The 16,856-nt window shown below is 41.0% G+C and overlaps 2 protein-coding genes across 3 annotated transcripts in view; both read left to right on the forward strand.

Annotated features, from left to right (window-relative positions):
• The first annotated feature begins 1,807 nt into the window (after positions 1 to 1,807).
• On the forward strand, positions 1,808 to 5,929 carry LOC136446541 (uncharacterized). The gene is made up of 6 exons (XM_066444942.1): positions 1,808 to 1,869; positions 2,158 to 2,180; positions 2,326 to 2,423; positions 2,823 to 2,951; positions 3,419 to 3,548; positions 4,013 to 5,929. The coding sequence occupies exons 1-6, from the start codon at positions 1,830 to 1,832 to the stop codon at positions 5,630 to 5,632; spliced, it is 2,040 nt and encodes a 679-aa protein (XP_066301039.1). The 5' UTR covers positions 1,808 to 1,829; the 3' UTR covers positions 5,633 to 5,929.
• A 1,840-nt stretch (positions 5,930 to 7,769) lies between these two features.
• Positions 7,770 to 16,856, forward strand: part of LOC136446509 (fibrillin-3-like) — a 34,834-nt gene continuing 25,747 nt past the window's right edge. The window contains exons 1-4 of one of the 2 annotated variants that reach the window (XM_066444901.1): positions 7,770 to 8,040; positions 14,928 to 15,004; positions 16,072 to 16,105; positions 16,393 to 16,689. In XM_066444901.1, the coding sequence (XP_066300998.1) occupies positions 7,899 to 8,040; positions 14,928 to 15,004; positions 16,072 to 16,105; positions 16,393 to 16,689 (550 nt within the window). In that variant the 5' untranslated portion in view covers positions 7,770 to 7,898. The remainder of the gene's footprint in view (positions 8,041 to 14,927; positions 15,005 to 16,071; positions 16,106 to 16,392; positions 16,690 to 16,856) is intronic. The other variant, XM_066444900.1, reaches the window with a different exon arrangement.

Here is a 16,856-nt window from a genome sequence, read left to right on the forward strand (position 1 = left end):
AGTGACTTGCCAACCTAATGAAACTATTCACGAATCTAAAACCTTGTTTTACCACATTGAGAGGTTAGCGCAAAAGTAGCCTCTGTCCTACTCTAACAAATACAATGACCTGTAATTTCAGACTCACCATACCTCTGTAGGGACTTCGATCCAACTAGTCGCGATTTCGTAGTGCGTGGGTCTACCTGGAATTACACCAAACACGCGGTGAGAAAACCATTCTTCACGTCCTATTACCGTCGCTGTTTAATAATGCCTCAGTCACCTTTCCAATGTGGTCCGTAGGGAATGTAGCCGATCTAGGCCCCGGTGTCCGCTGTGATTTTAGCTACATACAGGCACATGCTACAGTTATGATCGGGTCACATTTCCAATCCGGGGCCCGGCCGGGCAGTTTTTGGGAACGATACGTATGATATAAAAGACAAGAAGAACACAAAAAGGACCAAAAATTAGCCAAGAGCATAGCTTGTACATATCTGTAGAAATACAGGTTAATTTTTCGTTTCCCCAAACAGCCCGGCCGGGCCCCGGTTGGGAACTGTGACCCTAGCATTAGATTCCAAACCGATGCCCCGCCGGGTAGTTTACGATCTGCTTTATCACACACCTGGTGGGAGCCCTGTGGATGTTTTCACGAATACGTATCGGCGTACTTTTTTCGTCGGGATCCGGGCTGGTTTTAAGTGCGAAATAAAATCAACAGGGGCTCGACAATATGGCAAAAACAGTCTGTAATCTACGTATACCCGGTGGGGAGTCGGTTAGGAAATGTGACTGTCGCATAAGAGAAATGTATCCTCTTAAGGCGATGACGATCTTGATATCAATTTTTTAATCTCCTGGGAAGAATTGTTCTGACCTTACATGAGTATGTCTTATTATATCGTTGTTAGGATGATAAATCCCTTTCATATATTGCTAATCTTTTGGCGAAAAGTAGTGTTTATGTTAGTGTTAGTTGTAACTGTGTTTGTTTTTGTTATCAGAACGACGATGAAATGGCAGTGGGGACTCTGGGGACGGTTCTTACTCGGCAATACATTGCGAGGTTCCAGTACCAGTACGACGTTCAGTGGATCAGTAGCGGACAAAGCGGCCGATATTTTGTCGGAGACATCGGAAATACGCGACGGATTGATGTGTTCCCTGCCAACTTTGGTGAGTTAAGTTATATCATTTATTAAGATAAAGTCTGAATGAAAATGGACAATAGACTAACTACAACAAATGTAGAAAAGAGCTTGCTGTACCATCATCAGATTCTGAAGCAACTACACTGGGTATTCATATGCGATGAAACACCTTGTTTATACAGCTCAATTAACTAGAACCAAATATAATGTCCTGTGGGTGTGTCAACGTCCTTGAAGATGTGTATACAGCTCAATCAACTAGAACAAATACAGAAAACAGAAATCAGAGCTAGCTTACGACATATTTGCCAATTATTGGGATGTTGACCACCGTCGGAGGGAAATGAATTTTTTTTTTTTTTTTTCGAAATCTGGCGAAAATTAATGAGCGCGCTGATGTCATCCATAAAGATTACTTGCTGTGGCCTAAGCATAATAGAGACGGTGGGTGGTATGAACTTCCTGGCAAGAGACAGGTTGGGACCAACTGCTGACGCCGCGTGTCCACAAGGTCACGTGACCTATGTGATTGGTCCTTTGAATTCTGAAAAAGACTGTAATAGGACAGTCGAAAGTTCGATGTGCTCATTTATTGTGTTAGAACATTGTATGTGTAACGCATTGAATGAACGACGTGCAAATGAAGAGCTAGTTTCTTTCTCCTCAGATTGCCGGAGAGATGTCAAACCGGACATGTCGTTACCATTTGATGCCGACATTTGCTGCGTCCCAGGTGAGGTTCTCTTTTCTTAAAAATGTTTTCTTACATTTAGAACGTCTTATGTGACCTGATGTAAGACCTAGAATTCATAATGTATGCTAAAGCTGATCACGTCATTGGTCAAAATCCAAGACTGCGGACCGCAGAATTAACTTAGGTATAATAAGGTTATTGTCCTTTAAATTTCTCCACTATGTACTTCATGTAGTTCATTTTGCTTTTCTCTTTGACTTTGTTGATTAAATTTGAGTTCTGATACTCATTGAGTACCGGAACTCAACGTGATATTTGATTTTCCAGGCCACGTAGACTGGAAGCCTCAGGTTAGTCCGTTTTCTTCATTGGTTTCTATAAAATACCTTATTTCGCAGTTGAATGGGGCAGTAGAAAGAATAATATGGGTGTTTTGATGATCTGTAAATCTCAATTTTCTAAAGATAAAAAAAATCACAATCAATTTGTCCACAGCCTGAGCTCCGTGGACTGCAGTGCTCTCACAGAGCTCAGTGCAAGGTGTGCGGGCGAAGCATGACGGGAAACTCCTGTGGGTGTGACAAGGCATGCCGGTAGGCTTGGTTTGTTGATAAATGAGATGCATAACACGTATGCAAATATGTCTAACCTTCAGACTCGACTTATTATCTACCCTTTCCCTCTCCCTCAAAGAATATGTAATGGAGTCCGATACATTTTGATACTGCTTAGTTGTCTCATTGCTCAAAAAGTGGACTGTATTCACGTGAAAAAAATGGCAACATTTTCATACTTGTATACCAGTCGTTCCTACAAACTATACAAATGCCATCTCTCCCTCTCTCTCTCTCTCCCTCTCTCTCTCTCTCTCTCTCTCTCTCCCTCTCTCTCTCTCTCTCCCCTCTCTCTCTCTCTCTCTCTCTATCTCTCTCTCTCTCTCTCTCTCTCTCTCTCTCCCTCTCTCTCTCTCTCTCTCTCCGTACTATCTGAAGGGCATTTGGAGACTGTTGCCAGAACTACGAAGCCGCCTGTGGTGACGAGGTCGCAGACGACGAAGTTCTCCCGGCAGTCATACAGCCAGACTCCTGCAAGGGGCGCTGTTACAAGGAAAGCGTTGTCAGGTACAAATTTCATTTCTAAAAGTAAAATTGCAATGTCCTTAGATGGCAAACTATACACATTCACAGAGATGACTTAGCTAACATTTATCCAATTTTACACAACACCCAGTCAAGGTTCAATAACGTTACATGTCTCCTCAGTGGGTTTCTGTGATTATGATACCCGTATACAGAGCATGATATAGAACTTAGAAGAACGTTATTGCACGACTATTGTAGCAGGTACAAAGTATGGCAACAACAGTTAACCTTGAACAAGTATGGAATAAAACTATATTCACTACAACAAAATGACTATCTTAGGTTTTACATGATTCAAGTATAACGTTATATATATATAAAGTTGATTTTTTTTAAACCCTTAAAGATAGATGTAAAAGAAAAGTGTTTTTCTCTCTTTCAGATATAAAGCTAACGCAAGTACAAATAAAAGGTTTACTTAGAATTTGTTTCTTCACTCTATCTAGTGCTGTGACGTGCAACTGCGTGAGTTCCTGTCACACGAAGAGAACATGTTGTGAGGATTTTCAAGATGTCTGCCAGGGCCAGGGGAAATGGGCCAGCAACGTCAACGCCAGTGCAACAAATGAAAGCGAGGTAAGAATGCTCTGTTGCCGTCCTTCATGTATTTTCAATGGTTCTACAAACCCAAGCAATATAAGGGCCCGCAAATAGGGCTTTGAAAATCAATTCATTTAGTCATTTCTATACTTGATTAGTTCTAACAACACTATCACACTGTATAGCGACATCCATGATACATAAATATGACGTCGGTGTGGTGTGAGAACTCACTGAAAATCGTCGCGGGGGTTTTTGTAGGCTCGCAAAACTAAGGGGATTATTGTACGGCTCGTTTTTGCACGGTTTTAAAATGCTCAAGGTGTGAAGTTATTATGCACATGTCCTAAACAGTGTTATTAGTAGATGTCACAACCATAAAGATTTCAGCATATTTTTATTTCCATTTTTTGGGCCCTAATATTGCTTTGGTTGCCTTTAACTGTGACGTCACTGCATTTTGGGCGAACACTTATGACAGTTTTATCCTTCTTTGACAGCCCCTGCAGTGCGTGGCTCCGTGGGGTTTCCGTGCTTACTTCTGGATGGTCGCGAGTTGTCCACCCAGCTACTCAGGCGATGTCGTGAGGAGGAGGTGCGAGACTTCGTACGAGAACAACGACATCTTTCTCCACGCACCAGTCACGGACAACTCCACCGACACTAACTACCGAAACGTCTTCTGTGCCTTGTGTAATAATGCTAGGTTCATGATAGGTTGGAAGATGGTTGCCAAATGTGGTAGGCGTGCCGGTACGCTGAAAGAAACCCTACAAAGTGATAAAGGTTGCAGTCAGTATTTCCGACCCTCCGGTAATTCCCCTGCGCGATTCTGCTTCCCTCCCTATACAGCATCCCCTCGTTCAAGCCCTGACTGCGACGTCGAAAAGTGTCGAGATATCACTGCTCTTTTCTTCGGAGGCGGTATCCCCTTTAGAAACTCCGCCTGTGCGAATTGTTACGGAAGTGCGTTGTCTCTTATGGAAGCTTCGTGTACCGACAGTAACTTTATATGGGGTGGTTTCTTTTCTACCATAACTGTCCTTTTCGACTACTCGGCTGTTTCCCAAAGCAAGATGTCGTCCAGAGAACTTCAGCTAACGGACCATACAGAGTCATGTTCGGTTGGATACATATTTGACCCATTTGGTGACAGTTGCCGCCAAATTTCATTTGATGGTCCGTTGAAAGTTAGCAAAGACATAGGTGGTTTTGAAGAGGCGAGAGCTTCTTTCGAAAATGATCTTGAAAATGTACGTAGTGCACAAACCCTGAGCCCCGTAGTATATGAGACAACCACTCCAAACATGATCCTCCCAAAGCTAAGCGCCACATTCCTTGTCACCAACACTGTTTCTGGCGCTTCTGCCTCAGTTTCCATCCTGTCATTTCTCACCAGTCTAAGACGCCACCCACGCCCTGACACCGTCGTGAAGATCTGCCTCTTGACTTCTCTTCTTCTGGCACAGATCAGTCAGCTCCTGGGCCAGGTCGTCCCTTCAGCAGCCTGCTGTACGGCCATGTTGGTGTGCACCCTCTGCTTCTGTCTGGTCGCTGGTCTGTCTCTCACTGCCACAATCCAACACCTGTCTGCCCTACAGCGAGGCGGTACCTGTAAAGCAAATGGCCGTCTCTTAGTGATTGTGCTTATTCCGCTTGCAATGTCGGGAGGTTACATCGCGTTGGATGATACCATCCGCATAGGGGTGCCTCCGTCTTTCAACAATTTTCCTCACTGTTGGATTCAAGACCCTACAAAAATGGGAATCTTTGTCGTCGTGCCCTTACTGGTCTGCACTGTAGTCGACCTCTACTACCTGGTACGCATTGCCATGAGGTGCGCCGCTGCAGGTTGCGTGCAGTACTCCTTTCTGACACAGGCGGCGCTGCTTTTTCTCCTTTACACTGTTGCCATGGCAACTGGGATTCTCACGGCCTTCGTTGGTGTCGAGTCACTGGGTTCGGTTTTCCTGTATATGGTAACCTCTCTGGGAGGGGTGTGCGGGTTCCTCTTCTTGGTGTTTTCGATTGTTGACGATGAGAACGACAATCCCTCGGATGGAAACGCCCCTACTTTACCGATTCAAGCCGTAACTTCACTCACTTCTTCTTGTAAATAAGGTGTACACTAGCCTGTGTTTACACACTCTTTTGCTGGCGGAGGTTAATACAGTCGGGCCGGCCGCTAGGAGCGCGATTTAGTCAGGCTAAGGTGACACCAAATTTCTGTACACTCGAGCATGGCATCAAAAACAGGATCGACGCACTTTCTTTTCTGCATACGTAAACCTATTCTCCAGGCAGGCCGACGTAAAAAAAAACGGCCACTACTACCCCATTCGACCGAAACCTCTGCTTGGAGAATAACGTAAACCTACACTTGTGAATGTAATATTAATAGACAGGTAGACACCAGAAATATCAATTTTACTTCACATTATGTATTGTTACTTGTTATTTTATGTAAAGAACTTTGTTTGGGGATTTCCCCCCCCAGGGCTCATTGAAAAACGCCAGCTGGCGATATGACTCCCCTGGTAAAATAAACAATAAACAAATAAACAATAAACAAGATATGACATTGATTAATCGCTAGATGTTCAAAATTAATATTTGTCAATTCTATGTAGTCACTAGTAGACTTTTTGCCCCATTTTGAAAATTATGTATAGAAACACTAGATGTACCTTGCACAAAAATAAACTTTGAAAATACATGTACTTTTACGTCAACGTATCTGTGTGACTGGAACTAATACCAATGTAAGATATACTTGTATGATTTGTGCTGTAATCTACAAACTGTATACCTATATTCTTAATGTCATACATGTCCATATTTTGATAACATGTGTGGTGACTTTATCTACCATGTTGCGTCCAATAGACGAAGAAATGCATATGGATCAAGCCCATTTTTCGTAAAAACAAACAAGAGACAAGCCAATCGGAGACAGGGAAAACAAAAGCAATACCTTTCTCGAGCTCTGAGTACGATATTGATAAGCTAAATTACCTCAGCAAATTAACACAAGGTTTCCGGATTCCACGAAGGCGGAAATATCAAAGTTTAATCAGACCAATCATGCTAACTTGGATGGCCAACTCCATAAACACTTGGAGATGCCTCCATATCAGACCGCCTGTCACGTATGATCTGTCTAGAGCCGATAAGTTTCGGAAGTGGAGGAGTTCTACCAGACTCTGAACTAATGAGTAATGTCTGATTGTTCGATAACTTTACGAAATCTTGTCTTGAAGCCTGATTTGCCTATCCTTACTAACGTTACATTGACGAGACACCGTATATGTTGATGGATATGCAGTAGTGGAACCGTACACAGGGTCATTACTAGTACTAGTATATTATTTCATTCAATGGTAACAATTTATCAATATTTTTTTATTATCCATTGCCATTGGATACTGTCAGTATTACTACCTTTTTAGAGGGTTTTATGAGACATTTGCGCAGAAATGTTGCCTTAAGCTTGTATGGCGTCTCCGTCAATAGTGAATGACTGAATGTGCAACTATTTTCACTATCTAGATGTTTTCCTCTATCACAAGAACTGTCATACCATGTGGTAGCTTCTGTCAGTCCAGCGCCTGTCTGGCTGGCTACCGGGTGCGCTCGTCTTGATTTATCTCAACGATATATCAAATGGGGCACCAGCGGTCACGAGTTCAAATCCCGAGCTAGATCGACACATTTAATTTCGACAACACCTTTCACATACACCGTAATACGATCCACAGTCTGATCGAACAAGACAGTGAAATGAATGTATTCCATTGTAAGATGCCGTCGCATTGTATACAACAATGTGCGGTGAGATTTCACAACAATAGGTCATCTGTTCAAGCTGTTATGGCTGTGCTATTTTTGTAGCTATTGACGCAGTAGCCGCTCAGTAAGGGAGCGCAGCATACCAACCTCACCACGAGTAGGTAATAAATCATTAGTTATGTATTAACATCCTTAATTGTTCGATCATCATTAGGGTCAGCCACGCCCAGATTAACGACCAGACCTGTCTGTCAATCACAATTAAGAAATAAACCGTTCAAAACATGCAACAAAAGGACAGAAACTTTACAAAATGTTCGCGTTTTTGTATCCTTAGAAACGATTGTTAACGGTTCGGAATAAACGAGTCAGTTTCATGACCTGTAACGTGTTTTTTTGTTGAGGTTGTTGTAGGGCTGTCCTCCCCTACCAGCTGATTCGGTAGTGGACCGGGCCGGGGGAGATTTGCATAGCCGGCTGAAGTATTGTGTGGTCGGCAAGAGTTAGGGTGTGGCAGGTTCATACGCAGGTCTAGCTAGGACACAACACACAGGGTTTCGTCATACACAAACTGCTGGCGGTTTGGAACAAGACATCATGGAGAAACTTGCAACTTTCATGCTGATCGTGGTGTGTTGTACGTATGTTGAAGGACAAACGACAACGACGCAGGCCCCGAATACAACAATAGCAACAACCAACGGTACAACAACTGCTGCTGCAAGTGCTGCAACTAACGGTACATTACTCTAAATCCTTAAAGTTTTCTTCATTGTTGACTTTATAAAGAAGAGGCTTGAGCAACCTGCTGGAAGGAGTGTGTTCTTAGCTACGCCAGCTTGGCGACTGTGTCTAACTTGATCCGTCTGAGTTTGGACAAAGATTTGAGCTGGAGTGAGGGAGGGTGGGGGGTCTGGCACGCAGGCAGGCGGCATGGCGTGGTAGCGGGCCCGACAGACGCTATGGGCGGGCACGGGGGCATGTGGCAAACCCCGCCAACACGGCCTAGCCCGGTAGCACGGTACTGACAGACAAGAAGGCTTGTTTATATCACGGATATGGCGTTGTTTTGGGAGTGACAAGATTGCATGACGAGCGGATCTCACCCGGGGAAAGTTTTGGTGGGCGAAGGTAACTTTACCTGTGTGCGACGTGACACCTGGCAGGGCGCACCCGGAAGTAACAATTTTAATAATTTGGTAGCTGTTGTGATATTGTTACATTGTTTGGTTTAATTTGCTTGTAAGGCTGATGTCATTTCCCCTATAAATCAGCAGACAATAAAAGACAGGAGAATTTTACAGAAATCCAGTGTGCATCAAGCAATGAAAATCTAAAGGACTGAGAAAGGGGGTCGGTTAGGTAGAATTTGACCACTGCCAACTTAAGATATTCAATATTTACATTTAAATTATTGTTTATGAATTCATCAACATTTTCTTGCAGCAGTTGTAAATCTTGGAGATGGTGAAAGGAGAAAAAAAATACTTTCAGTCTAACACCATCTTTCCACTATGGGCTGCAACTGTGGGCGACCTAACAATTGAAAGGTCACTCAAAAAATAAAAATAGATTGTTTTGTATATTTCGCCCTCTTTTATATCATACTTTTATATTGTATGTCATGTTCCCATTATTAGGCTGTCTAGTGGAAAGGGGGCCTAAGTCTAATGAAATTGCACAACTAATATGTATTTGGTTCACTAATAGTTATATACAACCCAGAAAAGTACTATTTCTAGATGATATTTCTAGATGATATTCAGGATTTTTACATACGTAGCTGGCATATGCATGGTTAGTGACTGCATATCTGGATCACATTCATACTTCTTTGTCCTGATTTGATTACTGAAGCTTGTAAGAGTTGCTGTCCTTGGGGGTGGCCGGGTGGGGTCGTAGAATGTCACTGCCATGTGTTTAAATAGTCACACCTTGAACATGTTTGAAAAAAACCTCCGCACAGTTTGAAAAGAGTAGATAGAGGTTAGCCCAGCAATCCTGTCAGGCTTAATTGCAGAGGGCGTTCATCCAGTACATAGAGGGGGGAGCCAAAGTGGCGAGCGCCAAAGAGCGGGGGGCGCCCGTGGCATGATCACTCTAGAAATGTTGTAAATTTCTTACCTCCTTACTACTACTACTACTACTAGTAAGTAAAAGCTATTTCCAGCGTTTCAAGAAGCAAATTTTGAATGAACACATTCTGAAAATTTTTATGCAACCTAGGCACTTTCCTTGTAATACTTTTTTTTAGTTGCATGTTTTATTCTAACAGAATATAGTGGACGCAGTTGAAGGCGTCCTTTACGAAAAAGGAATTTCCAATGATATCAAAATGACCATCGGTTGGAAACGCTGGGTATTCCCTTGTTTGGGATCATAGCAAGTCACTTCCTTATACAGCTTGCACATAGTAGTGTTGTGTCACGTAGCAGTTCACCAGTCACACACTTCAGATTCAAAGTTCTGAATCTCTAAGAGCTACAGAAACTGCATTAATGACCTTCAAAATGATTTTGATTGCGTCTTTCAGTAACTTGTGTGAGTTACTGACAGAATAAGCAAAGGAATAGAAGTTAAAAATTTCTTGTAAATAGAGTATGTCAAGTCTTCTGCTAAAAATCTTTAAAAGGAATTGAAAGTGAAATGCAAAAAAAAATAGATCAAATGAAATGTTGGAGCTGTAGGCATGTTTTAATCCACCGGTAAACTTCTACAACAAAACAGCTGCGAAAGTCTGCTGCAACCTTGGCATGCTGATAAAAATAGCTTACCGAAGGGCACCGTTAGAGAATCATGGGATACATGAGTATGATGTAATAAACCGTAACACAACAGCAATATAAACAATGTGTCAGGATTTACTAGGGAAACCAGACATTATTAAGTGGGACTTTTCGTCTTCCACTGCTTCCAAAAAAGAAGTCAAACCCAGCTAATTTAGATATAGCCAACAAATGTATATAGTACCAGTAACCTATTGTTACAGCAAAGTCAGACACAGTTTACTGACGCATGTATGTTTTTCCTATGTTTTTATCATGTATTTGCAATTAGCCCACGGGCATGAACTTGCAATAAAGTTCTCTATTATTCACTGGAAAAATTGATGACACATGTATGCGAAAGAGTCCAACTATAGGAAGGAAAAATCTTTTGCCCAGGTTTATTTTTAGTTTTTCTGCCTGGAAATCAATTCCTAAAGTTGTTCTCCTATATCTCTATATACTTTCCATGTGGAAAATACTGTTAATGTGAGCAACAAAGTTTTTTTTTAGCTATTTGCCCTCTAAAAATCTGATTGAAAACCTAATTCCTTTTTGGGGGAGCATTGGCCTTCAATTTCAAACAAAGAAATGCTGTTGTCATCCAATTTCTTGATGCACACAAGAAATTGACTTCCCCTCTTCCAAATACCCCCCTCCCAAAGAAAACCCCATGTCAGCATGTCGTCGGAGCATAAGGTTGCATTTGCATATAAAAGGTTAATATCCCGTATATAGATTCATATAATTGTATCCAAACAGGGATTGTATGCAACGGCTGTTACAGTACTACTAGTATTTCAACGTTGACCAAAAAGGATGAAAGAGACCCGGCAGCTATGATAGGTTTGAATACCAGACTATATACCGTGTGAGCATCACATTCTGGGTGTGTCCTCCCGGAGTCCGTGTTACCTGTGCACTGATTGAACTGACAGGTGACATAGACAGGTGAGGACAGGTGACAGGTACATTTGTGCTGCGGCGTGCCACCATTGTTGTGTGGTCAGGTGGAAGTTACAGCCATTATCCATACTGTAGTTCGGTTGTGTTGGCAGATTACTATGGAAGATGTAATGATGTGCCTTATGTCAAATGAGATAAATTGTAGGTTACGTGTGTTACTGGTAGTGCTGGAAACTTAATCTCCAAGCAGATGTTAGGGTGGAAAGCTGTAACATTTTGACTGGCTTTCTCTGAAGCTAAATCTTTTACGAAATCTTCTATTTTTACAGTCTACCTCCTTTCGTCCTTTGACTATGAAAACATAATGATACAATACGTTTACATTTTAGTAAAAGTTTTTTCCAGAGAAGGCAAAATAAAAAGTCTTGTTGCGCATGGCAATCATCCCACCCAACCCCAAAAGCAAAAGCAACTGGTTAAAAATCAAATACCTTTTTACCATCTACAAATATGTGACAGCTGCCACTGTAAAAGGGCTTTCTACTTTATAAGTTTATATAAATGACTCTCTGTGTTGACTTCCTCTTCGAATAACCCCCTAGCTTAGCAATATGTGAGTCTTATCCAGCGGAATAAAAACTGTTTGAGGTAGAATCTGAAGACCTTTGTAAATATGAAACAAATAACTGACGTGAGTGCTTCCTGTGATGTCATAGTTACAGTTTAACTATGGCGTGGTCAATCTTAGATGTAAGTGTTTGCTTAATTAGGTTATTGCCATGCTGGTAGCTAAAGTGGTTCAATAATCAATTACCATCAAGGAATGTCATGCAACATATATAATGTTTCATAATGCAGTTTAGGACATATCAGAGTTCCTTTTGCAAAAGTTATTTCAGGGAATCATGTTTTTTGTTAAAAAAAAAAAAATTAACTGTTTGAATTTGTCAAGGAAGGTAACCGTGTATGAGGTCATGCTGTTTGAGGTCAAAATGTTTCCTTTCTTTTCATTTGCTAGGAAGGTTAAAAATTAACCAATGGTATGTTGCAAAATTGACGGTGTTATCGATTGAACTGGGCAAAAACATACACATCTGAGAGTATATTGAAAAGAAGAAAAAAAGCAGGAATTGTACTTCTAGTTCTAGGTAGGAATGGAAAGTTGAAGAAGATTTGAATACGACTGGTTCTAAAAAGAAAGGTTGCACAAGAAATGGAGGGATGGGTCCTGGAGACACCCCTGATCTTACACCTGTCACGGTACATTGTCCACACAACACACCTGTTAAGCAAGACTCAATTTGTTTTGTTTAAAAAGTTCTGTTAAAAAAAAATTGCAGGAATGATATACTTCTAGGTAGGATTGGAAAATCTAAGAAAATTAGTAGGGTTCTAAATAAAAGGTTGCACAAGATATGGAGGAATGGGTCCTGGATATATCGCTGGTCTTACACCTGTCACGGTACATTGTCCACACAACACACCTGTTAGCATGACTCACTGTTCAGTTTGTTTACTATAAACTATATGACCTGACCAGGACATCCGGGGTGAGAATCACATGTTAAATTTCATAGGCGGAAAATTATTTCATCCTCAAATCATCGCTGTTTTTACATGTATTTTACACTTAATATTTGAGGTCAGAAGATTTGGTTTTGTTGATGTTGAAGATGTACATTCAAATTCTTTTACTACAAAATGCGAGTTACAAATGTCTTTTTACAAAAACTGAAATTACTAAAACACAACACTAGTATATAAATTATGATTAGAAAACATTCCAAGAGTTAGTACTGGAAAAATAATTACTTACAGAACATAGTCAGGTAATTTGCTTGAATTTGTTTTTGAAAAAGCTGCCCCGTCGTTGCACAGTACATGTAGATCTAGACAAACAAAATGATTTCTGTTTGAGACCACACCAAGATTACCAACCTTACAACTGCCAATGCAAGTTTACAAAGTGCATTTGGTTTGACTGCTCCCTTTTCCCCTTGTGTCGTGAAGAATTTGGCATAACATGCAATTTTTCACCCCTTCACACAATGACAATGGCAATAGTGTGCTTAGGTAACGGTCAACATGGCAGGCTCATATTAAGTTACAGTTACTTGCACTATCTTTTTGTTGGACTTGACCTGACAACTTTGGTCAAGAGGCACATGTAAGAAAAGAAGTCCCTAAACTAGCTTGTGTCAGGTTATGTGGTAAAAGAAAAAAACTGCTGTGCAGTTTTAAATGTCAAAACCAACAAAATGTGCACGTGTCTCTGTGAAAGTTCCCACTACCCTTTACTGCCAACGTTCTGCACACAATTTAAACTATTGTGCAGAGAAAATGTCAACATGTAATATAAATACCACGGACAATGTAGGAAATGATGTTTATCTTACCTGGTACTTGGCTAACAGTACCATTAGGGTTTACAACCTAAGTGTGGTGATACAGTGGCCTATGTGGTTGATGCTGTGTTTCAATCCCAAACATGCCCTGATGTTGTGATTTTAGCTGGTACTAGTTGTAGCCATACCATTGGCAGCTCCCCATGCCAGTACCTCTATGGTGCTGGGAGTTATGCATTGCCCTCCCGCCCAGGCAGATTAATAGCACACGCAGGGGTACAATTGGCTTAATATTAGCTCTTGCTCAAAGATAACTCAGAAGGTTGGTGAAAAAGACTGCCAGAAACAGGCCTTTGCTTAGTGCAGACTGGGCCCTGTAAAACTCCCCTGGTCGACCAGTGGATGGAGAATGCGATATATACATGTATGGTGACCAGGCTATTGTACATGTGCCATTGGGTAACACCAATTTCCTCATTCCACTCAGGTGAAAATGAGTACACTATAGCTAATCAAGTCTTCACGTTTTACTACGGATTTAAAACATCTCTTTGGTTTTTATAGTACTTTAATATTGGATTTATTCATATGACTCTGAAGGAAACATTAGAACAGGACTCTGCAGCAGGTAGTTTACATGCCCCAACTACATTGTAAAATACTTAAATAAATGCCTACATTCAAGGAACTTGTTCAATTAGCAGTCGAGAACGCAACTTTGAATTTCTACATCATACACATCAGTCATGGTAAGTTCATTTCGTAGTATCAAACTCAAAGGGCGCCGCAGTTAGGCATTGTTTACCAAACAGGTGTGGACTTTGTGTATCGCTAACATCACCTTGGACCTAACCATCACAGAGTTATGGGGGTGTTTCTCTTAATGGTTTAAGAAAATGAAATACTAACATTATAGCATTAAATATTTTATGCTTACATGGCTCAGATGTAACATTTTTTCTTTTTGACACAGTTTTTTTCTACAGTTGTGCATTGTTCTTTTTATAATTTTTTTCAAGCCTTAAGAGATTGAGTGAGCCATTGCACTCAGAAACAGTGGAATGTTGATGAACCATTGACCATTGGCTGTGAATTCCTCTGACTGAGTTTGAGTTTGTGGAGATTTTATTTCATTGTAGGGAGAAAATGGATTGCCGTGGGTCAATGGGGTAGGCGGGCAGAAGACAAAACAAGCATTTTCGCAATGGTTCATGGTGAAGATGTCGCCACAAAAACTGCAAACATTAAACCACCGCAAAAATTTCAATTTGTACAGTGCTGCAATTCATTACATGGTGTGGGGGATAAGGAGATCTTTGCTGTGTTTACTGTTAAAACAATTTGTCATTCAGGAAATGACAAGGTTTCTAAATCTGCAATACAAGTTCCTGGATGGTTTTGAGGACAGTCCAATTTTCAGCTAGAAACTGCATTGATTTTAGTAAGAAATGTGTCCTGTTTCTGCTATATATAACATAAGCTTCAAATAGCCACTGTTTTGTAAATAATTCCATGGTCCACTCCTTCAAAGTTTTGTTCACAACTGTTTTGTACACTAATGTGACTGATTTTGAATTTTTTTAAGTGATGATGTGTTTCTTCTGTTACAGCTACAACAAATGCTAATACCACAGCGATAGCAACAACAGTGGTAGTTACTACAAAAGTGGCAACAACAGCAGAACAGGTACTATTTAACATAAACTCTGAATCCTGCCAGGTACCCTAAGACCGCCACATTAAAGGCAACCTATGCAATATTAGGGCGTTGAAAGTCGTATTTTTCAAAATTATTTTTTGTGTGATTTCTATCCATAGAAAGTTTGAATGACACTATCCCATTGCATCATGGAACAAAGATGTGATGTCGTTGTGTGGTGGAAACTCATTGAAAATCTGAGCACTTGGAGGCCAGCCATCATTTCAAATCTTCCGAACATGCGCGATTCTGACCGATGAGTCCCGAATGCTTCCGGAGAAATAATTACGTGGTCATACTCAATGTACTCGGGCATTGTGACGTCACGCGACCGGAAGTTACTGAAAATTGTAGACAGAAAACGGTTATGGCTGGACTGTGGGCTGATTATTGGGTTGTACCACTAAATAAAATACTCCTTTTGCGGCTTGTTTCTGTGCTCATTTTAAATGCCCAAAGTATGAAATAATGATGATAATGTGCTAATATGGGGAAGTAAATGTCAATTTCATATAGATTGCTTTATCCAGAATATTTCCAGTTTTGCCCCCTGAAATCGCTTAGGGCACCTTTAAGAAATAAAGCAGCATTATTGACTCCGAGGCCTTCTCAATATTATCTTCAACACCTGGATATCTGAGGTGTGTATACGTCTGGGATCGATGCTGCATCAGTTCAAGTAGATCTCTTTAGGTTCACCGTTTTTAACAAAATGTGGCAGTCTAAGGGTACCTGGTGGAGTTACGAGAGTTGTCGTCTATATTTCAAATTTGTTGTCTGTAACCAAAGCAGATCCCTTTTACTATACTACTAGTAAACTGTTTAATTTCTCCGGTGAAGGGTTCACTGAGACTTTTTCTAGAGAGGTATAAAAAATAATGTCTTGACAGGGTTAGATGTCAAAAGGCTAGCTAAATTTATTGGACATGGTCCTTATAGTATTGCCTATTGTTTTGTCATTTTTAATACGTAAATACCGTATTATAATTGTTATGCCAAGAGCCATCATAACTTATAAGAGATATATATTGTATTGTATTTCTTGATTTCTACAGGCGACCACAGTTGCAGTGCAAACAACAGCTGCAGGTAACTTTTGTGTGTCTGTTATGTATCATATCTCTCAACGAGACATGACAAGTATACTACACAGATCCAGATCTGCACAGCCATAGTACATTTTGTATACATGTATGATAGGTGTTTCAATTGATATCCAAGCCATTATATGTGGCATCTCATCAGTAGCATGAAATATGTGTATATATCTTATACAAAATGTAATAATCTTTTGTAACTTCAGATATTTTTGTTAAAAAATGAGATCTATTTTTTACTGTAAGCATTTTATTTATTGATTTTTCTGACTTCATTAGCTGGTGCTTCAAGTACTTCAGCTGCAGCAGCAACTACAGCTGCAGCAAGTACAGCTGGTGTTGCAGCAAGTACAGCTGGTGCTGCAGCAAGTACAGCTGGTGCTGCAGCAAGTACAGCTGGTGCTGCAGCAAGTACGACTGCAGCAGCAAGTACAGCATCAGGAAGTACAGCTGCAGCAAGCACAGCTGCAGAAAGTACAGCTGCAGGAAGTACAGGTCAGCAGTCTACAGCTGCTGCTACCACGGCCAAGAAAACCACTGTCATGGCAACAACCACACCCCTCATCACAACTACAGGTCTGCTTTCTGAGTTATCATTAGTTATGAGGACATACCACTGGATTGGCAGGGGGGTCTTCATAATTATCCGCACTCTCACACAAGAAGGAGAAGGAGCCTGAGTGGGCTTGGTAACTTTAATGTATAGCAGAGATTGTCGAACACGGGTGGGTGGGTGGGACTGA

The sequence above is a fragment of the Branchiostoma lanceolatum genome, chromosome 12, assembly GCF_035083965.1.
Source record: "Branchiostoma lanceolatum isolate klBraLanc5 chromosome 12, klBraLanc5.hap2, whole genome shotgun sequence".
Lineage (NCBI taxonomy): Eukaryota > Metazoa > Chordata > Leptocardii > Amphioxiformes > Branchiostomatidae > Branchiostoma > Branchiostoma lanceolatum.

Coding starts and splice junctions, on each gene's coding strand:
- LOC136446541 (XM_066444942.1), top strand. CDS start 1,830: ATGTCGTTACCATTTGATGCCGACATTTGCTGCGTCCCAG. Junction 1,870..2,157: donor CGACATTTGCTGCGTCCCAG/GTGAGGTTCTCT, acceptor TTGATTTTCCAG/GCCACGTAGACTGGAAGCCT. Junction 2,181..2,325: donor ACGTAGACTGGAAGCCTCAG/GTTAGTCCGTTT, acceptor ATTTGTCCACAG/CCTGAGCTCCGTGGACTGCA.